Genomic DNA, 24,061 nt, shown 5'->3' on the forward strand with positions numbered 1-24,061 from the left:
AATTCCAATGGTAAAACCGTACCTCTTTTTTGGTATAAAGAATGTTTCACCCTAGTTTACATACATAAATATATCCATAAGCAAAATAAAAATCAATTGCAACTCACTTGTTCAACTTTATTTTGGGACATTGGCACTCGAGACTCTTGCGCGGCACCAGCCACATCATATGCCCTCTGCCCAGCAGCGAACTCGTCGTACCCTGCAAGGGGTTCCGTTTAAAAATCGTTTGTATATTTATTTCGTATTTGAAAATTTCATTTTGTCGTTCAATCGAAAATTTCTCCGTATTGATGTCCTGTGAAGCGCGGTCATGCCCAATGACTTTTGCCAAAATGGCTGCAATGCCAGAAGAAAAAAAAAAACAAGTACAAATAAATGGAATGGAATTAAAAAAGAAGAGTCAGCATAAATACAATTAAAATTGTAATAGCTCGAGGGCATGAATGCATGCATGCATGAAATTCATTAGAAATATACAACAGCAACAACAACAACATGAAAAATATCGCTTAGGTTACTTATACGTACCGTAATCCTCCATGCAGAATTTATTTAAATTGAGTTTTTTCGGGCTGGCCTTGCATTTGCCACAATCTGTTGAATATTAAATAAAAGTTAATTAAATTTCAAACTCCAATGCACTGTGTCGAACAGTTCAATGAACACACTACCACACACTTAGAACACCCACAACCACAAGCGCGCGCGCACACACACACAAATGAAAGGAAATTAGTTTGTCGCGTTGGGAATTTGGCAAATTTCATTAAAGTGAAATGCACTCTAAGCACTAAATTTGCAATGAAAATTTGATTACTAGTGTAAATTACATTTCAATATGCATGCGAGTGCGAGTGTGTATGTGTGTGTGTGTGTGTTGTGTGCGGTCACAAATAAACACCCAAAAAATAAGTATTCAAAAGGGTTGCTTAATAATGAAGCGGCTGCCATGTGGTTATGGCAATGAATTGAAAATGCGCAAACGGCAGAAATTTCACAGAGAAACTTTTTTGAAATTTTGATGCTTGCTCTCCCCGTTTTCCCCTTTATGCAGCTTAATTTTAGTCCATTTCTGCGGCTACTGGCACTTACAGTTATTTTAATGTCATTTCGCTAATTAGTTGATTTACGCTTCATACTCACATTTTTTCATCTCATCATCGGGTCCAGCTGATTCTCGATACTCGCTCACCGCGCTCTCCGCTTGTATCATATTCGCTTTGGTCGGTAATTCTGTTAGGGAAAATTTATTTGATATCAAAATTAGAATTTGTAAGTTTTCAATATTTAGTATATATTTGTACTTACTTATACAGGGTGCCACATGGGATCTGGTTTGTTGATATCCCCGCGCACACCGATTGCACGTCAGACCTGTCACACCCTCTTTGCAGGGGCACTGACCGCTCAGATGATTGCAGGTTTTACCCGTGGAGCCAACTGGATGGCAGTCGCAGCCTGGGGAAGACAAAAGAAGGAAGCTGAGTATTACGAAGGTAATGGCGATTTTTACGAGAATTAAGTTTTATAGAGAATTAATTTTCTAAACCCACACCACTTGACGCAGTAGGCAACGGTCGCTGTAAGTGCGAAGACAAACTCTTAAACATAAAACTGAAAATTTAGTTTCATAAATTAGTTCTAAACAGCAAATAAGTTATCGAGCAATATTTGCGCTAAATAGTATGATTACACCTTACAAAACTAGTATAACTCACTATTTTCAATGCTGCAAACTCCCTTTCAAGAGAATTTCATTAGGCTGCGTTCATACAGGGAGACTTTGGCAGCTTTAACTATCGGAATGCTCTTTGTTGTTCCCGTGCTGTTCACTATTCTTGCAGTTATTTCGTTTTTAGTCAACAGTCAACGAGAACATTGAGAATACCGAAAATATAGGGTAGGTCATGTAAAATTTGCTCCTTTAATCGGCTATAAAAAAAACCTAATCAATATTTTTTCAAACTTTTTTTTTTATTTTGAAGATTGAACATTGTCATTTATGGATGAAAAATAATATCGTTCAAATGTCTGTCACGACTGGCTTTACAGTAGGCCATTCGATCAACCCAATTTTAAAGCACATCTTCGATTCTTTGGGCTCCAATTTCATGAATGGCAACTTCGATTTCGTGTTTTAAAGCATCAATCGTCTCTGGATGGTTCGCATAGCATTTGTCCTTAACGGCTCCCCACAAAAAATAGTCCCACGGGTTTAAATCACAGCTCCGAGGCGGCCAATTGATATCGGAATTTCGGCTGATTATTCGGTTTTCAAAAACGGTAGCCAAAAGTTCGAGTGTAACTTTGGCAGTGTGACAAGTTGCACCGTCCTGTTAAAAACCAAATGTCGTCCATGTCATCCTCTTCAATTTTTGGAAAGAACTGTATTTATTTTTATAAAAAACTGCCATTTACTGTAACCGCGGCTCCTCGCTCATTTTCGAAAAAAATGGCCCGATGATGCCGCCAGACCAAAAACCGCACCAAACAGTGACTCGTTGTGGATGCATTTGCTTCTCTACAGTAACGTGTGGATTTTTTGAGCCCCAAATCCGACAACTTTGCTTATTGACGTAGCCTCCGATGTGAAAATCAGAAAGAAGAAGAAGAAGACTGACCACTTTGGAAATAGGTTTTCAATATTTCCCAATTTTGTTCAAGCGTATAGCGTCCATTTCGTAAATGTCAAACCTTTAAGTAAATTATGAACACATTTCACATGTGATTTGTGTTACCATTTGCAAAAAATAGGTGCTTCAAAAAGCAAACGCTATATGGCCCACCCTGTACATCAACAAAAGTAGCCCTGCATGAACCCTGTCTTACTAATACTCATTAAATGCCTCCAAACAGATATATTTTTTCGCAGATATTTTCCCCTGCTGCATACATTGATTTAATTATACCAATGGCTTCAACAATTCGCCCCGCGTTAACGCTTAGCGAATCTAAGTCGCCTATATTTGTATGTATAATCTTTGTGCCCCTCAAACGTTGTCGCTCAGTTTCATGCCGCCTGCAGATGGTTTTTTATGAGAATTTTTTTTTTATAGCAGAAATACACTCGGAGGTTTGCCATTGCGTTTGTAGGGGCGATAGCTATCAAAACAACATTTTCTATCATTTCGAGTTTCGTGCCCACATTGGGTTTCAAACCACAGTCCCTCAAACTGCTAGTCACACACCACCCCATTCCACTACGGCGGCTTCAATTTAGATACATTTTTTCGATCGCGCAAATTTTACTAATTGTACAAGATGGCGCAATATTAATCACCCTATCGGAACAACATCACAACGCACACCACAAATAGGAGGAGGAGCTCGCTCAAGCACCTAACAGAAGTGTACGCGCCAATTATTTATTTTTTCTTTTTTATCGGAAGAATTAAAATTTTTGCAAGTGACATCGTACATTACTCATAATTAACAACTGTGAACTAAACAGCTGCAGTATACAAACAGACAAGCAATAGAGTGCCTAAAAGCCAAAATAAAGATTTCTATTAGACAAAATATTTTTATTTATTTACTAAAAACGTTATTCAAAAACAAAATCAATGATTAATTTTTCACCTTTTTTCTTCTTTAGTAAAAAAGTTATTCAAAAACAAACAAATTTAAATAATTTTAATGAAAGTCAGGCAAAATATGGCCGTTTACAGGTATCTGTCCTCTTAATTACGCACCCCAGAGATGGATATGTAAAAACTGAAACTTGGCAAATGTCAACCCTATTAATAGCAACTAACATAGAAAACATCAACGCGTGGAGGAGGCATCCCTTTCCATGGTTATCCTTCTATAAGCTTTACTAAAGCAAAGAAATTATATTTATTTATTTATTTTAATTCTCATAATCTAAAAATGCAGTAGTTCTTCCAAAAATAAATTCAGCTTTTACTTTACTTCATTTCATTTTAATGAGGAAAATGTAGCACTTTCTACAGTTTGAAGAGAAGAATATTAGAAAATATTTAAAACTTGGTTAAACAATTCAGTTAGTAACCTTTTGTAGTAGTACTTTGCGGAAGAAAAATTTAGGCAAACATGTTTTTTTCTTTTTAAAATTGTCATACAACGCCATCAGAGGCTATTAGCTGTATGGCAAGTACCAACGGCTCTAAGTCCTTCTGAGTAGGTCAGCGTCTGTTGGGAATCTATGCATTGCACTTATGTTTCCTTCTGATGGATTCAGAGGAAGTGCGAGAGAAGGTCAGTTCCAACAAAATTCTGTTGTCTTTTGACATTGAGGCCTGGACGGAAAGCAACTGGATGAAGAACGCTTGTTGAAGCATCACACAAGGGACACAGGTTAATCTCCCCCTTTCTAGAAAATGAGCAAGTCTAAGTATGGTGTGGGCAATTTGGAGCCATATGAAAGGTATGTTTGTTGGTATAGATAAAGGATAGTGGGTTTTAGTCTGGATTAGGTTGATTCTGGAGCAATGATGGTTGCAATCTATCCAATCAAGGGCCAATTTGGTGCATCTTCAAAGTGTGTGTTGTCTTTGGCTATTTTGTGCGCGTAGGAATTGCCGTCGATGCCGGTGTGGCTTGGTACGCACATTATCTTTATCTTATTTGAGTACGAGATGAGAATGGTTCTAATGCAGCTGCTGATGTTGTTGGTGATATTGCAATTATTGATGGCTTGAAAACAGAATTGGCTATCGGTACAAATGACGTATTTTCCTGTATTTTTTGTAGCGTGTTGGAGAGCGTGTAAAACTACAGCAGCTTCAGCTGTAAAGATGGAGCAGACAGGGCTGCATGAAATTGGGTCGTTTTTCTCGCTTACGACAACGAAAATCGTGTGTACTGCTTTGGAGGCATCAATGAAGATAAACCCTCTTGCCCTGCCTGAATCGAACCATAGTTTCACGGAACATGGCGTTGTAAACTGCGTTAGCAGTTCTGGATTTAGGCTGGAGCGATAAGTGAACTGAACGTTTTCGAAACAAGAAACGGGGAGTTACGAGGCCACTGTAGGATAGAAGTTTTTAGTTAATTAAAAAAATTTCTAAACTGGAACAGAAATTGGGATTCAAAAACAAAAAAAAAACTAAAAACGCTAAAGAAAAAATCATATTTTTACACAACTTTTTCTTCTTTTTTATTATATCCGATTATTTCTGTGTGTGGAGTTTTTGTGAACTTTTATCAGCTCCACACCATTGTGCGTTTATATATAAGATGCGTTTCATAATCATAAGACACCCCTAATTTTTCAAGGTATTTTAATTTATAGATTTCAGAGGAAATGGAAGCACCATTTGCTTTAGCGACACAAAATAGCTTTTTTTCATCGATTCCGCTTACTTTTTAAGTAAATTTACACCTAGAAAATCCCATTCTGCCTTAATTGCCGCTTTAAGCTTGTTGGTGTTGTCGAATTAGCTGTCTTGTTTCCCTGCTTACGTGGATTCGGGCGTAGTCTTGCTGAAAAAACGAAGGGCACTTCCCGATTGTCGTGATTAAAAGGAAGGAGACTATTTCAAACATTTCTCAAAACATTTCGCGATGATGTAAACTGTATATCAAGAGTTGCTTTCGATGTAAATGCACCCCAAACCATAACAGAACATCCACCGAAGTTGCGTTTGGAAAATAAGAGAGGATTCTTGCGCAAATCTCTCCAATAATTTAAAAAAAAACCATCGGGTCCGTCATGGTTCCATTTTTTCATCCGAAAGTGTAACCTTTAAAAAAAATAATATGAAATTGGGCAACAAATAAAAATATTCCAAATATCTTAGTGTGTCCCAGTTGGTGTCAAGGTGTTATTTTGCAAACCTTTTCTTATTTTTGATAATTTTAAATGATTGCACCTCTGTAATGTGCGCCAAACTGTCATTTTTGAAACGTTATTTTGAACAACAGCGGCCAAGTTGGCGCAAGACTTTGTCGAGTTAGAAGCTTTCCTTATGATTGCTCGCTGTTATCGACTTAATAGTGATAATTTTCTTCCAACGGGCTTCAAAATGTTTTAATTCTCAGGACTCCTTCTTAAAAAAATTCCGCATAACACAACGACTTCTGCCCTTTTTTTGCAATTAATTGGATTGACAAGCCTGAATCCTTGTAGGCCAAAATATTTCCAAGCTTCTCTTGCGATAATTCTGAACCCCTTGGCATTTTAGGTCAAATTGAATAAAATTATACAATAATTAAAGTCATCCAAAACAACAATCAGCATCTTCTATCTCTTCAGAAACGTATCTTCGGCTAGTGTCTTATCATTATGAAATGCCGAAAATACTAGCAAAAGTGCAGCTTTTTGGAAAAAGATAACGGTTCTATGAAATAGAGTGAGCTTTCGCACTAAAAATTGATGGAAGTCTATAAAATGATGCCAAAGAAAAGATACTGCGGAAAGTAAAAGGGAGCTTATGTTAGTTCAAAAATTGTATACCAAAGGTGTCTTATGATTAGGAAACGCACCTTATATACGTACTTGTATGCTTACTTATACACCACATAGTGTAGATATATAAATATTAGTTGAACAAAGAATGTATCAAAAGGCACCGCAGAGTGTACCGAATATCTCAATTATCTCGCCTTTTATTGTTATTGCATGCAATTTCATTTTATTTGTATGTAATCTATTTTCGTTGCCTTTTTCTGTAGTTTCAACTCGGCTGCCTTAGGTTTTAGGTGCTCAAGCGTGCCATTGCTACCATCCACTTGCGGTCTGTGGCCTTTAATGTACAATATTGTGCTCTGAAATTGAGTTCTCATTCTTTGCACTTTGCATTCAATTCGATTTTGTGCATTGATTTGTTTTTTCCCTTTTTGGTTTTCGCTTTTGTTTCGTGGTCATTATTGTTCGCCCACAATAGCAGCTCACTCGGCGGTGGTAAACACTCGCAAATACATACACACACACACACACATTCAAAGTTGGATAAGCAACAAACGCGCATAAAAGCATAAAAATAGGAATTTAATTGATTTTAAATTACTTGCACATTTTGGCTGAAGAAAAGCAATTTTCATTGGAGTTCGATACAAAAGCGATTTGACGAGAACTCCTTAAGTGACTTGTGGCGAATGCCAGCACTGAATGAAAAGGCGGTACTGAAAAACTTTTATTTAGAGAGGAATAAAAAACAAATTCCTTTGAGGCAAAAATTAACCTTTACTTGAAGCAGTAGTAGATTCTGTATAACTTATTTGTGTACCTGTGACTAGGAGCGCAGTAAGGCAAAGGGTCATCAGATAGGAGGTATTTCAACCAATAGGGTTTTTTTTTGATAGATCACGAGTGACTACTGTCAAACTAAATACACATTTTTTTCAGTGTTCATTAATATTTCATCATGGAAAGACTAACGCCTCAACAATATTTACAAACCGTACAATTCTATTACGAAAATCGACGCTCTGTAAAAAGTGTGTTCGTCGCGCGCTCAGACCATCTTTTGTTGTACAGCGGTGATACCACTTTTGGCTTAATGGATACGTCAATAAGCAAAGGTGCTATACTGAAGAGCCAACCGAAGTCATTCAAGAAGAGCCATTACATCCATTGAAAACAACCGTTTCGTGCGGCCTACGGGCTGGAGGAATCATGTGCCCATATTTCTTCAAAAACTAGGATGGCACCAGTTTAACAGTGAATGACGAAAGCTATCGCGCATGATAAATGACACTTTTATTCCGGAAACTGAAGCTCGTGATCTCTACAACATTTGGTTCCAATAAGACGGCGGACGGCGTTACTTGCCATACAGACCTACAGCCCGTGAAACAATGGATCTACTGCGTCGTCGTTTCGGTAAGAAATTCATTAGTGAATTGGCCACCATATTCGTAGGCTATCAAATCTTTGGACTTTCAGACATATTTCAAGCAGTATTCCAAACCTGCCTTAACTAAGGATTTTTCCCAAGGAGGTGGAAGAAGTAAACACTTGAGCTTTTACCAAAGGCGAACCCGAGTCTTACCGACCAATAAATACTACCAGACACAATGGGGAAAATTCTGAAGAGAATTACTTGCGACAGGTTGTCGTCTTTCCCTGAAGACAAAGGTGTTCCACATACCAGTTTGGCTTCAGGAAATCTCGCTCAACAGTAGATGCTATCAAATGCGTGGTAGATTTAGCAACAGAAGCCATTGAAGGCAAGAGATAGCGCGGCGGGGAAAAAGAATACTGCGCTGTGGTTACTCTGGACGTTAAAAATGCTTTTAACACTGCTAGCTGGCAGCGTAAACTACAATCCCTCGAAAAATAGGGTCGCCTAGTTATATAATCAAAATAATTGAGAGCTATTTCAGGGACCATAACCTGAGCTTTAGAAGTGACAAAGGCGCTGAGGAGTATATCGTATCAGCAGGGGTTCCTCAACGATCCGTTCTGGGCGCACCGCTATGAAACCTAATGTATGACGGGGCTCTAAGACTGGATATGCCTCCTAGAACTAAAGTCATTGGATTCGCGGATGACATCGCGGTAGTAATGGTAGCAAAACATAACCACGAGATTGAGAGGATCGCAAGCGAATCAGTAAGCAGAATCAAGGTTTGGTTGAGGTCTATAAAGTTGGAATTAGCTGAGCATAAGATCGATGTAGTCCTAATAAGCAGCAGGGAGATAGTTGAAACTATAAATGTAAATGTTGGGTCTGTAACTATTAGTTCAAAACCCGCTATAAAATATCTAGGAGTCATGGTTGACAGCCGTTTAAACTTCGAAACGCACCTGGAGTACGCTGTGAAAAAGGCATCGAGTGTGCAGTCGTACCTGTTGTGAATCATGCCAAGCAATGGCGGACCTAGTCACAGCAAAAGAATGATATATAGCAGGGTAGTCAGCTCGGTTCTTTTATATACCGCACCGATCTGGGCGGTTGCACTGAACTTAAATAGCTGCACAAAAAGACTGTCAGCCGTCTATCGGTTAAGCACTTTGACAACTATCTGCGGCTTCCGTACAATTTCGGACGACGCTTTCTTCGTTATAGCAGGGCTAGTCCCCGTAGACATTTTGCCGAAAAAAATGCAGAGAGTGTATATAAGACTATCTGAACACGACGGTAGAGCAAGTCGTAAAACTATTGCAGAAGCAGAAAGGCGTCGTTCGATCGCCCACTGGCAAGACCGGTGGAACAGATCACCGAAAGGTAGATGGACGCATGGGCTAATATCCTCTCTTACGACGTGGTTAGAAAGGAACCATGGGGAAACAGACTTTCACCATACCCAATTCGATTCAAGCCACGGAGTATATCGAAAATAACTCCATAGATTCAGCCATGACAGTTCCCCAAACTGCCCAATCTGCACAGATAGGGAAGAAAACGCTGATCACGTATGGTTCCAACGCCCCCGTTATGCTCCCGAAACTTGTGGTATATTAAACGGAGAAAATATTATAGATTTTTTGCTAAAATCGAGCGATAACTGGAAGCGAATCTGGGCGCATGCAAAATATATCCACAATGATCTAAGACGCGCGGAGGTTCGTAGACAAAAGAACTAACAGCCTATGAGCTAACCAGCCCCGTGAGGTAATTCCTTCTCGGACAGTTCCGTGGGGAGAGTGGTAGATAGTAGAGAGGTGCTTAGGTGTAGCTGTGAGGCAACAAGTCGTGCATACTGCTATGCCGGTATAGCAGTACTCATGCCAGTTCCCTCTTCACGGGCGTCATCCCGGAAAAAAACACCTATGGACTTTTACTTGTAAGGCTAAGTAAAGTCTAATTGCTTTGTGGATGAACCAGTTGCACGAGATACCGAGCGAAGACCTGCAGCTTGTCTTACAAAGTTGATGCTTACGGATGACCGAATTACGGCGCACTTGCGGCCAATATTTGAAAGGGACTATTTTTATTAAATAATCCCTAATTCGACACAATAATAATACAGACTAAATATTCGTTGTTTTATTTCAATTTAGAATCTGATACCTCTACATTGATCCCTCTTTATATAATTGCAGGCAAAGGTTTGCAATGACTTGTAGAAAATGAGCTGGGAAAACTTGCGATTCAAAACAGGTTCTCCTACAACAGTTAAAATATATCCAACAAATTTATTTTTATTGGGTATGGGAGTAAGTGCTCGTCCTTTCTTTGCCAAAGTTACGAATTTCCATTGAAAGCTACAACTTTACTCCATCTTTCAGGCAGCATACGGATTCCATTCATTGAGCCAGTTTGCGATGCTCTTGCAAGAAATCAACTGCTCTCCAATAAGGTCTGACTGCATTGATCGGACCAGACGGTAATCCGAAGGTGCAATAACTGGAGAATACGGGGCAAGATTTCACAATTCAGTCCCTCTAAATATTTCTGGGCCGATTTAGCAACGTGTGACCTGGCGTTGTCATGCAGCGAAACCAGTTTGTCATGTCTACTGTCCTGCCGTCCCATTTCGGCCGCTTTTCTTTGAGAGCTCGATTCAAACGCATTAGCTGCAGTCGGTAACAATCGCCAGTGATGGTTTCAGAGGGTTTAAGGAGTTCATAATAGATGACACCCTTCTCAACCCACCAGATGCACAATATAACCTTTGAGGCATGAATATTCTTTTTTCGCTGTCAATGGACCTGGTTCACCTGGCAGGCTCCAACACTTTCGATGATTAGGGTTATTACAATAGATCCATTTTCCTTTTCTTTTCTGCCGTTCAGTAAACATCTCACACGTCACCTAACGTCTCTCGATATCCCGCTCCTTCAATTGATGTGGCTCTCAGTTACCTGCATTTTGGACCACTCCCATCGCATGCAAACGTTTCGACGGCTGATTTGTCAACATCCAACTCTTCAGACATATCGCTTCAAACGAATGCCAAATACTGCGATCGATACCTCATATGTACACCCTCAAATCAACAGTATTTCACAAGAGTGAACACAAAAATAGTATCAGTAGCAACACCTCTTTTACGAGGGCAAAAACTTATTAACATATCCAATAGAAATTATTCAGAGGAAATACCAATGGAATTTTTCAACGTTCAAGAAATGTCCATCTCTGAATAGATAGAGCGAGTCTTTTAACTATTTGCGGAATATAACATCACCGAAATCGCTATACTGGCTGCTATTCTGTCAACTCATTTTTAAGACCTTTTCCTCGGTCCTATTTCATAAAATAATTGTTAGATGTTCGTCAAAAGCATCTGAGTCATATTTAGGATATGCGGACACTATGAAAGACAGTTCAGAAAAGAGGCAAATGTAACTATATTTATTCGCACCTTCCTGTAGCGCTAGTGACCTCAATAAAAGTGCAAATGAAACCATTATCGAACTGAAATCAATTGCTGGTAATTCTGCTGAGACCCTAGTTCCTCCTTCAATTGAAGCCCAAATAACTAACCGATGGACTCCCTCTAATAGTTTTCATGGAGTCTGAAGTTAAAGTCAATGCGGCTCAATTATATATATATATTGTATAATTGGCGCGTACACCCTTTTTGGGTGTTTGGCCGAGCTTCTTCTCCTATTTGTGGGGTGCGTCTTGATGTTGTTCCACAAATGGAGGGGCCTACAGTTTCAAGCTGACTCCGAACGGCAGATATTTTTATGAGGAGCTTTTTCATGGCAGAAATACACTCAGAGGCCGGGGAGCGACCGCTATTAGAAAAATGTTTTTTTTAATTTTGGTATTTCACCGAGATTCGAACCGACGTTCTCTCGGTGAATTCCGAATGGTAGTCACGCACCAACGCATTCGGCTACGGCGGGCGCTATTACAGGTCGTAAATGTGGACACAAAGACTTGGAGAAAATCACTTGTGAGTCAATCATGACTAAAGATCAATGGTCTACCCTTAATTTCTTCGAGACAATAACTTTAGGATTCTTCAGCTGGAAATCCGATGGACTCTTCTATTAGAAACCATTTTAAAGAGCAATGTGAGAACGAATAAATAAAAAAATAAATTAATAAATAAAATAAAATAAATATGCCAGTAATGGATACCCTGATAAACGCTAGACAGGCGCTAGGCACCGCACGATCACAATGGGGCAGCTGTAACTGCCTGTTCCCTGATCGTCAAGACAAAAGTTACTCACATCGAGCAGAAGTAAATGAATGTTGATTTCAGCATTATTTTCGCATTTTTTTGTCTTTCAAACCAATAAAAAAAAAAATACCAGTCTAACGGTTAGACGCGATAGAAGTGAAACCTTCCGTAAAACAAACTGAGAGAGAATGAGACGAAAGCAGCATTAGGAGCGGGATAATTATACATAGGTTCATTATAATATTGCTATAAAGTTCATATTTTATTTTCTTCATTTTATTATTACTCATCCTAAATGTTTTCAATTTCAACAAATGATACGAGTGTGATTGTCAACATATCTTTGAAATACCGCGTCAATTGTTGTTTTTGATCTCATTCTCTCTCAGTTTGTTTTACGGAAGGTTTCACTTCTATCCCGTCTAACCGTAAGACTGGTATTTTTTTTTTCTGTCGAAATTCACGACACTTTTCTGCATTATTTTTCGGCATAATTGCGGTAAATATTTAAAAATGAAAATATTTACGAATATAAAAATACGGACGCAATATAGCACACGCGGTTGCTATTATGAGCGTCGTAACGCGTATAATACACAGACGTACTAACATACACGCAAACATTCGTAGGACGCTTGGTTTGAATTTTTTATAATATACATATGTATGTAAGCTATACTATGGCCCAGCCTATGTACGTACATACATATTTGTGTTCTGAACTTCCAGCAAAACAATGCTTATTAATATACACATATGCATCTACATACAACCGCACACACAGGCCACTCACTCTATTCCTGTAAATGCGTATGTCGTCCAAAGCTAAAATACTATGCCTAGCGACTACAAGAACAAAATGCATTAATAGGCGCAGGCGTAGCGGCCATCATCCTAGTTGCCATAGCGCTGAACAGTCGCGGCGGCGCCGAACAGTTTCAACTATTGTACTGTGCAACAAAAACTCATCATCAAAAAATTGATTTATAAATTCGAGCTCATAGTTCTAAGAGCAAGTACTTTCATTCATAAAACGAGCCGCCCATATGCCAATTTTCTCGACAATTCGAAAATAGTCAATATTGGAATATTTCGCGTAGAATTATTTGCCAATATTCAATTTTTGTCAAGTCGAGTGCCCGCGGCTCCGTAAATATGTTTGCACCCATATATGTATGTAAATATATGTTTCTAAATGCTCGACAACCGCAGCTGCCTGTTCAAGGATACTGTACATTAGGCCGGGTCGATTTGTGGGAAGGCAAAAAAATCGCCCATTGCTCTGTGAAAATCATATTCTAGGGATCAGAATAAGAAATTTTGCCGAAGGAACCATACCCCTAAAACGATTTCTGATGTCCCCCAATATGGGTCGAACTTTTTAGTTTCTTTTCTATAACTCACATTCATTCATTTACATATGTTCTGACTAAATAAATTTCTTAAGAGAAAAAATAGATAATATTATAAATAAATAAAAATAAAGAAAAAAACATAGCAATTTAGCTGATTTTTTCATGTAAAGGCCAAAAATGGTGATATTTTGAAATTGAGGGACATCAGAATTCGTTTTAGAGGTATGGTTCCTTCGGCAAAGTTTCTTATTTTGATCCCTAGAATACGATTTTCATAGAGCAATGAGCGATTTTTAAATCGACCCGCCCTACTGTACATGCAATGCTGTGCCTATGAATGTGCGCTGTGCCTATGAATGCGCGCTGGATTTCTTGAGAAATTTTACCGTATGTTTTGCTGTGGCGAGGCACATATGTACATACACACAACATATATACATATATCCGCATATATACATACATATATAAATTCACAAATTTAAATTTGCTTATGCCATCCTTCTGTGTGCCTGGTAATGAAGCATTTTCTATACATACATATATATACGTATATCTTTTTTCTTCTTCTTTTTGGTGTCGCTTTTTCGTTTCACTTTTTCTCAAATCACTCCCAACGATTCTAAAGAAGTTTTCACTTCAAAAATAGTTTCACACAAAAAAAATTCCGGGCTGTTGAATAGGCAGCACTTCATCTGCCGAACTCCGCACATAGGAACCCATAGTCTTGTAGCCGAAGTGCCGTTTGCAGCAGCAAAAAATGTATTCTCTGTGAATGCTTTGGTTTCTCGATAAATATTTGAGGATTTTCCAATACCCACACGCAACGACTTAGTTCATTAATACAATCGGAGATATCGAAATTCGCCTCATCTGGAACTTCTCTTCCATAAATGTACAGTTTGGCTCACACAGCACTCTCTTCGGAAATAAGCTCTGAATATTTTGAGTCGTTACTCAAGCATAAAGCGAACAATGCAATAGCGCTAAGATGTGGTACTGAGCTTTAGTTCCTATTTTTGACCATAAAACACCTCTCAATGCGAAAATTAATTGTGATTTGAAAATAAGCCGGCTGCTGGCGCACCCTTTACAAAAAAAAAATAACTGAAATATAATAGAAAGGAGTCTATTGTTGGTACTTAAATAAAAGTGAAGGTGTAAAAAATGCCCATAAAGAACAGTGACCATTTTTGCTATGGCCTTCTGTGTAAACTCGCCTTAAGGCAACAAATTGATAATTATAAAAGTAGGCAAGTCTTTCTGGCTGCTAGAAATTAACTATGGTCCGTCACGATATTCGTGTTCAAATTCGATTGAAAATATGCTCAGTGAATTATAGCAGTTTTCTCGCAGCGCTGAAATTCCTATACCTTACCCTTCACGCTACACAGCTACGTTGTATTTGCAAAACAAGATTCAGACAAGGTTTCCTTGTTCTATTCATTGCTGTTTTTATTTCTGTTGGTTTCTTGTTGTTGCTGTTATCGTTTGGGGATTATTGAATGAAATTCCACTTGAAGCCACCTTAATCGCTGTCACTCCACCACTTCAAACTCATCACCAGGCATAGGGAAACTTCGATAGCGCAGCGAAGTACTGAAATTGTTGTAGTACTTGTTTCTATTGGTATTTTGTTGTGGTTATAGTTGTTGCTGTTATTGCCATGAAAAAAGTGATTTCTGATGGATTACTTAGTTCGAAATTGAAAAGAGAAAAATCCTACATTGCTTTCAACAACTTTATGCCACAAGTACTTTTCACTTTCCCATACCCACGCCCATTTTCATTTCTTTTCCTTCTCAAGCAAATCCTTACACATTACCTACATACAGATGAACGTACACACAACAACATACTTCCAACAATAATGTTTTCAATGATGACAACATCTAATTCCAAAGCCGTTGCTGATGTGTGGGATTTTGGCGTTGATGATGAGTTCGTGACGAATCGATAGAGGAAAAACTTTTCAACGACATATTTCGATACTCAGTGTGCATACTCATGTATACACAGGTACCCAAGTATAGGGTGCCCTTTTAGAGGCATGAGAGTCTTTTGAAAAATGACAACTGGTTTATTTACAGCAAGTTTTCATCATTCCATCACGAATTGGCGTCGTAGACCAGAGCAGGGTTTATAATCTTGCGGTTTTATCTCTAAAAAAAGATTATTTTATACTCACTTCTATTCAAAAATTACTGCAGCGATGAGACTCATATTCGGGACAATAGCTATGGTACATAAATAGGCAAAAATTTCGGGATTTGGAGTAGAGAAAATCCAAACCCTTTATTGAGATGTCAGTTCACAAAAGCTCAGAATTTGTTGTACTTCATGGATCGGTGGAATCAATCCATATTTCTTTCAAAGATGATGTCGGAAGGAAGTTATAGTCATCAGCGAGCTCTAGCGTTTGAAAACTAATGGTTTTTTTCTTACTCAGTGGGATGGTGTAAACGTGGAATTATTTGGTTTCAAGGAGATGGCACTGCATGCTTTACCATACGCAAGAAACTTTATTTATTGTAAGAACCATTCATTTAGCATTGATTTTCTTTTAATAGATTTACCACTTGACACATCTGTGGATTAATTTCTGCGTGGCTATATAAAAGCAACAGACTGGGCTAATATCTTGGGCTTATTCGACTTTATGGGGGTCTACAATCGCCGCGATATAGTCAATACTCACTAAAATGTGGCTGCTAAAATGGGCAGTTGAACAGCATCCGACGCATTCTTCCAGCAACGCTCCTTGAACTCAAATTTACATCCATTCAGACAACTGCAGCTTTCTCAAGACGAGCCTTACACTTTAAAAACGACAGCACAGATAGTAAATATAATGAGGCTCGCACGTTCATAACTCGCCCTTTCTGTTGATAGTCAAAATGCAATGAAGACATTTGAACTGCTAAAAAATATATTCAAAAATTTGAAGATTGTAAAATCTCTTCGATAGCACAGCTCCAATCTATCCCAAGACATAGAGATATTTCAAGAAATGAGAAAACAGACATAAGCGCGAGGAAAGGTTCTGAGACAGGATATGAGGAATTTACTGCAAGTATGGAAGCGTGCAAATGGAGATGAAAACTAAAGCCGCTATTAACAGGCAGTGCAATGCATCTGGATACATGCGTTCACTTCCACCACTTTGGACAGCAATCGATGATGATACTGGGGCTCTCAAATACGGATATAAGAGATTTCTGGTCAAGTGATCAGAGTATCCAGATCGTGAGCAACACAAATTTTCTTTCCATTATTTTTCAATAAAAATATAAAACCTTTATATAAATTTTTTTTAAGTTAAATTTTGTAAGAACTTGTTTTAGTTATATAATAGGCATTTACAAAAAAAAATATTAAAAAAAAAGGTTTTTACAAAAAAGTTTTTTTGTTATATAAAAGGTATTTTTAGGAAATTTTTGGTTAAATAAAAAAATTTTGACAAAAAAATTTTCTTGTTAAATAAAGAAGATTTTTACCAAAAATTTATTTTAGGATAAATAAATAAAATTTTTTCTCAAGTTTTTCTAAATTAAATTTGTTAAAAAAAATTGTTTCCCTTTAAAAATCTTTTAAATAAAAACTATTTCTTCAAAAAAAATTTTTCTGTAAAATATTTTTTTTTATTTCAATTTTGAAAACAAAAAAATTTAAAAATTTCATATTTAAATAATTTGTTTCTATAATTTTAACCTTTTTTGTTAAATAAAAAACTTTGTTATATAAAAAAGATTTATGCAAAAAAACATTTTTCTGAAATAAAAAAAAAAATGTATAAAAAAATGTTTGTTAACTAAAGAAGTTATCTACAAAAAACATTATTTTAGAGAAATAAATAAAATTTGTTTCCCAAATTTTTTAGAATTAATGAAAATAAAATATTTTTCTATAAAAATCCTTTTAATAAAAAAATATTTCTTCAAACACACATGTTTTCGTAAAATATTTTTTAGTTAAATTTTGTTAAGCAAAAGCAATAAACATAATAAATAAATAATAAAAAACTTTAATATGCAATAAAATATTTTTAGTTAAATTTTCTTAAGCAAAATAACTTTTATTAAAATTTCATATATGTAATTAATTTCTATAATATTCACATTCGAATAAATCTCGAAATTATTAAATTTTTTTCCAAATTTTCCACAATTTTTCAAAACAAAAAAAATATGTGTTTTTAAAATTAAAAAAAAAAAATTTTTTTTAATCTTTTCTTATTTATGAAACAATTTTTTTTATTTGGTGTTTTGATTTTTTCTAAAAATCTTTTTTATTTCACACAAAAAAAATTTTTTCCCAGAAAAATAAATAAAAATTCTGTTTTGTAATTAAATTAGTTTAAAAAAATGTTTTGCTTAAAGATAAAAAAAAAATTTCTGCAAAAAACATCGTTTTGTAAAATATTTTTTTTTTATTATATTAAATTTTTTTTAAACAAAAAAATTTTATACAAGTTCCATGTAATTAATTTCTATAATTTTCACCTTTTAATAAAACCCAAAATTATTGGATTTTTTGCAACATTTTTTCGGCTTACTTCGGCTTATACTCAAGCCTACAAATAAATCAATTTTAAAAACCACAATGTCCCAAATACTTGAATCATTTGACAAGAAATCGCTCATATACGGCTCATGGATATACCAACAAGGCACTATTAGTCATATGGCTACCAGAAGCACCGCATAACGATTCTTATAGGAGCTGTAGAGTTCAGGTAGAGGTTAAGCCAATTTAACAATTCCTGCGAGAATTTTCATCACTTCGAGTAGTAGGCACTTCTTTGAGCATCTTGATAATATTGACAAAGGCCAATTATATTTCCTGAGAAATCGCACTGGTTAAATAACAAATGAAGATAAAACTGGCGGTATAATTTGCCTGTGTGGCAACGAGGGGACTTACATATTTTAAGAGCAGAGTTAAGTTAAACGTCACCTGGTCTTTCATATGGTTGATTTATTCGTGGCAAATGCCTAGAATCATTTTTGATCTTTAGTGGATTATAAAGCTTTCAAACGATGGCTTTTCCCGTATTACTTTTGATTTTCTTTCATTTCAAATGTGCGCAACCTAAAAAAATGCACCCTTTACGTATGTGGATATGTTGATAGCATTCAATGCCGCATATCAGAGGGTTGGTTGGTGGCTTTGAGAATACATTTGAGGAATGTCATACAAAACTTGTAATTTGTTCAACACATGCGATTATCTTGTATTTGAAAAGACGTCTAGCCTTGATTAGCTCATTGTTTGGAAATTAACTCAACATCCGTGACACGTTAGAGCAATCAACTTGCACACAAACACCTGCATTTGTCAATATTAAGAAAAAGTCAGAAATATATTCCAACAATATTTTTTTGTTAAACATTTTTTCATAGTTTTCTACCTAAAGATTCGTTTCGGTTTTTTTTTTTTTTTGGCAAATCCATTTCCTTCACATTTTCGATTATTTTCTACTACTTTCTTTTATGTGTCTTTCGTTCGTCCGCTATTTCCACACTCTTCTCTTCATTCCATTCTTCTCTCTTTACTTACGTTTGCAGATTTTGCGATGATTGGGCGGCTTGGATGAATCTCTGTAGTAGCCCTCGCGGCAATAGTGGCAATAACGGCCGGTGGTGTCGTGTTGACAGTTGTAGCAAACTCCTCCCGAAACGCGGCCCGACAGCTTGTAGAGTTCCAAATTGAAGCGACAACGTCGAGCATGTCCATTGCATTGGCACACTGGAAGATAAAACGGAAGAAAGAAAGAAAAGGAGTTAATTAAATTAAATGAGCTTTTAATGCTGAGTCAGCGCACAGAGAAGAAAAATATATATAATATCCACTACGAATATCAATAAAATTTTACTACAATATAAGCATAGAAAGTATAAATTACGTGTAATTGATTGATCGCCTACAAGGTAAGCCAGTAAGAGTTATAAGGCATCTGCCAGATATTGAATATCCTCAAATACTCTCCAGCAGAGACATATACATCAGTGGCTGGAGACTCTCTAGCACCAAAAACTCTTCTTGCATATCAAAAATCCTGTCCACTCAGAGGTAAGTCCAATCCTCAGTGGTAGAACCGGGATATTGGTAAACAACGAAGAGAAGTTTCTGAAGCTAGCAAAACTTACAGATTGTGATGAGTGTTGAAGAGAATATTACGCATTACGCAGCTTATACAAAAAGGAGATTATAATTTCAGAAGCATGAAGGTTTCGGAAAATTCTCGCCAAATCTCCTATTATTTCACTAAACCGCTAAGATACTGGTGAATGAACCAAAGATGGAAAGGAAACGGTCGAGATTTCCACTAAAACCCACTTTCCTGTATGTACGGAGATTACTGAAAACAACGAAGTTTGAGAAGGCGCATTACGACATCTAGATCGGAATGGGCCCCTTAAACCTTTTGGCCCCTTTGATGGCATATTTCCAGCTCTCTTGCAAAAGGGAAGTACATCCCTGATACCTTGGCTGAAGGATATATTTAAATATTGTTTGAAACTCAACTGTGTTTCAAGGAATTGGAAGCTCTCAAGGATTTATACCAAAAGCAGGTAGAATCAGCCACTTTTTTGAGAAGGCTATTCATCTATAAGCCTAACTTCGTTCCTTCTTAAAACCTTCGAAAGATTACTGGATTCTTATATTAAGGAAAGGATATCACCTCACCTAATATCTGAAGATCAATTCGCTGACACGAAAGGTAAGCCCACTGAAACTGCTCTACATAAAGTTGTACTGTATATAGAAAGGGCAATGCATTACAGTGAATACGAGATTGCAGCCTTTCTTGGCATATCTGGAGCTCTCAACAATGCTTCCAAGGAAGCACTGATTGAGAATCTAGAATAAATAGTCACACTAATATATATTGGCTACCTATTGAATTGTCGAACTGTGGTAACAGAATGGGGTTAGTTGGTCATGTATCGGAGAGCTAATAGAGGTACACCACAGGAGGATTACGCCCTCGTCTACTGTGAACTCTGGTAGTAAACAGGATCTTACTTAAAATGAGAAACGGAGGACCAAAGTTAACTGCTTATGCAGATGACCTGGCCATCGTAATCTCAGGAAAATGCCTAAACACTATGAGTCAAGTTATTGAAGTGGCTCTTAAGGAAATTAGCAAGTGGGCAGTTGAAGCGGGACTAACAGTAAATCCTGAGAAAACGGACTTAGTACTATTCACCAGAAAGTACAAGATTCTGAACCTAGGCTGGATAGCATCACACTACAAGTTAAGACATACCCTATGATCAAAAAGTACCGGGAAGGTGATGTTGACTGTTTTCTTCGATTGACAAGGCGTGGCGCACCATGAGTACTTCCCAACGGGCCAGGTATTCAATAAAGAATATTATTTATCCGTTTTGAAGCGTTTGAGAGATGCTGTACGTCGCAAATGGCCGGAAATGTTGACAAACAATTCTCGGATTTTGCATGATGATAACGCGACATCGCATTGAGCCCAAATTGTGCTGGATTATTTGACCAACACCAAGTAAACACCATCGTGCAAGCACCATATTCCCCTGATATGGCCCCGTGCGACTTCTTTTTGTTTCCCAAGTTGAAGTAACTACTTCGTTCAAGGAGATTTTAGTCGATAGAGGAGATCAAGGCCATCCCTTCGTCGGCCTACCAGGGGTGCATGGAGGACTGGGTTAAACGTTGGCACATGTGTGGGGCTTCAGACGGGCCATATTTTGAAGGAGATAAAATAAATTTGCCTGAAATTAAACTCTGTTTTGTTTTATTTAAACCCTCCCGGTACTTTGATCATAGGGTATACTCGTACTAAGTAACTAGGAGTAATGTTGGATAGCAAACTAACGGGGAAGCTCATTGTGAAAGAGCAAACGAAGAAAGTACCCAATGCTTTATACACCTGCAGAAAGGTAATTCAATTGGTAAGATATGACAGCCGCCGTAGCCGAACAGGCTGGTGCGTGACTACCATTCGGAATTCAGAGAACGTAGGATCGAATCTCCGTTAAACACCAAAATGAAGAAAAATTTTTTTTTTCTTATAGCGATCGCCCCTCGGCAGGCAATGGCAAATATCCCAGTGTATTTCTGCCATGAAAAAGCTCCTCATAAAAAATATGTGCCGTTCGGAATCAGCTTAAAACTGTATGTCCCTCCATTTGTGAAACAACATTAAGACGGACACCACAAATAGGAGGAGGAGCTCTGCAAAACACCCCAAAAAAGTCTAAGCATCAATTATGCATATATATTTGTACTACTGTGGGCAAAAAGTGATTTGAATTTGGTTGTAAAATGAAAAATCTTTATTTATTCTTGTAAATCAATTTGATCCCCTTCAAAATAATCCCCTCTCCATGAAATACACTTATGCCAACGATTTTTCCAATCCCCGAAACATGGCAAATAGTCCATTTCCGGTATAGCCATCAGCACCTTCTTCGATTCAGTTTTTATCTCCTCAATCGACTCGAAATGCGTTCCCCGGAGTGGTCTCTTGAGTTTTGGGAATAGCCAGAAGTCACACGGACCCAAATCAGGCAAATACGGTGGTTGCGGAACGATATGCGTGGAATTTTTGGGGAAATGGTCACGAAGAACGAGTGCAGTGTGAGACGGTGCATTATCGTGATGCAAAAACCACGAGTTGTTGGCCCATAATTCTGGTCTTTTTAGACGAATTGCTTCACGCAAACGATGCATAATGCTCAAATAATATTCCTTATTAACAGTTTGGCCAGGTGGAAGGAATTCATAGTGCATCACACCACGAAAATCGAAAAAAACTGTCATCATGACCTTTATTTTTGAACGGCTTTGACGTGCTCGTTTCGGTCTGGCCTCGCCTTTAGCACGATATTCGCTTGATTGGTCGGTTGTCTCAAGGTCGTAAGCATAAATCCAAGTCTCATCTCCCCGTTTGAGCTTGTCCTGATAGTCTCAAAGCATTGTTTCACACACATCAACGCGACGACTTTTTTCCAAGAAATTGAGAGTTTTCGGTACCAAGCGAGATTTGACTTTTCGTAGGCCCAAATGGTCTTTCAAAATGGTTTTCACAGATCCTTCTGATATTCCGATCATATCAGTAAGGTCTTTAACAGTCAACCGACGATTTTTGAGCACTAACTCCTTCACTTTATTGATGTGTTGGTCATCTGTTGACGTCGATGGTCGTCCGGAGCGCTCCAAGTCATCAACACGTTTTCGACCCTCTTTGAAGTCTTTGTACCACTTATAAACATTTTTTGGGACATGGTCGAATCACCAAATGCCTTCTGCAACATGCTAAACGTTTCCCCAGCCGAAATTTTATTCCGCAAACAAAATTTGATATCACTTCTCTGCTCAATCAAATCAGACATTGTAAAAATCGAAAAATGCACTCTTGGTCGTTTGGTAAACACAAGCGTAAATATATCACTGATAATGACATTCACATGAAAGTTGGCCCAGATGTTATAAACAGTGCTGCCAACTCATGAAAAAAATAACTAGAGCGAAATTTTAATTCCGCGAAGTTTGACAAGTAAATTCACCTTACTTTTTGCCCACAGTAGTATACATATATATAAAATGATCCGATACAGTTCCAACATCGCAAGATAGGACTCACCGTAGACAAATAGCGTAGAACACAACGAACTTTTTACTCTACCAATAACGACTACATCTCGGTATTAAAACATCAAATTGCAAATAATTTTAGTAAATTTCGTCAGAGCTAATAAACAATAAATGTACAAGAATGGAGTTTTCTGGTCACTACCTATTATATAAAATGATTGTGTGACTGAACAGTAGCGCCCAACCGGCGGTCAATCAATACAAAAGTACCTCATATTTCAGCCACTCTTCCGGCACTTGAGCTTTTGTGCGGATTGTTGTTACTGTCGGTATTGTTTCAAAAATTGAGTGTAGTTTATTTCGCATTGTTAGTAATGAGAGGTGAACACGAAATGTGTGTAATTCAATTTGTAACCACAATTCAATTGGCAAGTGACGACCAGCAAAAGCATTAAAAACCAGCAACATGAACCGACAGATCGAATTGTGAGACGTACGTCAATGCTTATGCACACATACATTGGTATGTATGTATGGACGAGTATGCAACACATTGCTATGCACATTGCCCATATATGCATAAATATATATACATACACATACATACATACGCATATATACATACATTCATACAAACCGTCCTACAAAACTCGAGCTTTTAGTGGTCAGACACATCGAGCCAATTTAGCATTGAATACCCAACTGATGATGTAGTTTAAGTTATATGAGCGCACATACACGTCTGCTACTCAATTTTTTCACGCACTCACTTTTTCGCCATTTTTTTCCAACAAACAATTCAGGAAAAACGGATTTTTCACTTGAGCTTTTTGTTTGCCGAATACCTACGAGTATAATGCATTGAACTGGGAATTCATTTCAAGTGAGCTGTTAAATTTTCGGTTACCAGTTTTGTATTTGTGCTTATGTACCTATAGTATGTTGAGGAGCAATGTGAGGTATTTTTTAAATTTTATTTTATTTTTTATTTAAGGTGAGTTGGCTGGATAGAGAATTGAATTCCAACGCTAAATGAAACGGTTTTGTTTATCATGTAGCAGATTGTAGACTAGCTGAATTCCCATTAAATACCTACAGCACTGGGGCGGATTGGCAAGTTTTGATAATTTACTGGT

General features: G+C 37.4%; 1 protein-coding gene across 1 annotated transcript in view; it reads right to left on the reverse strand.

Moving 5' to 3' along the window:
- LOC128857455 (netrin-B-like) overlaps window positions 1-24,061 on the reverse strand; it is a 132,952-nt gene that overhangs the window by 22,101 nt on the left and 86,790 nt on the right. The window contains exons 2-6 of the mRNA XM_054093211.1: window positions 18,906-19,094; window positions 1,312-1,461; window positions 1,147-1,236; window positions 532-597; window positions 108-339 (exon numbers count right to left, since the gene is read on the reverse strand). Of these exons, the coding sequence (XP_053949186.1) occupies window positions 108-339; window positions 532-597; window positions 1,147-1,236; window positions 1,312-1,461; window positions 18,906-19,094 (727 nt within the window). The remainder of the gene's footprint in view (window positions 1-107; window positions 340-531; window positions 598-1,146; window positions 1,237-1,311; window positions 1,462-18,905; window positions 19,095-24,061) is intronic.

Source organism: Anastrepha ludens, chromosome 3 (assembly GCF_028408465.1).
Source record: "Anastrepha ludens isolate Willacy chromosome 3, idAnaLude1.1, whole genome shotgun sequence".
NCBI lineage: Eukaryota > Metazoa > Arthropoda > Insecta > Diptera > Tephritidae > Anastrepha > Anastrepha ludens.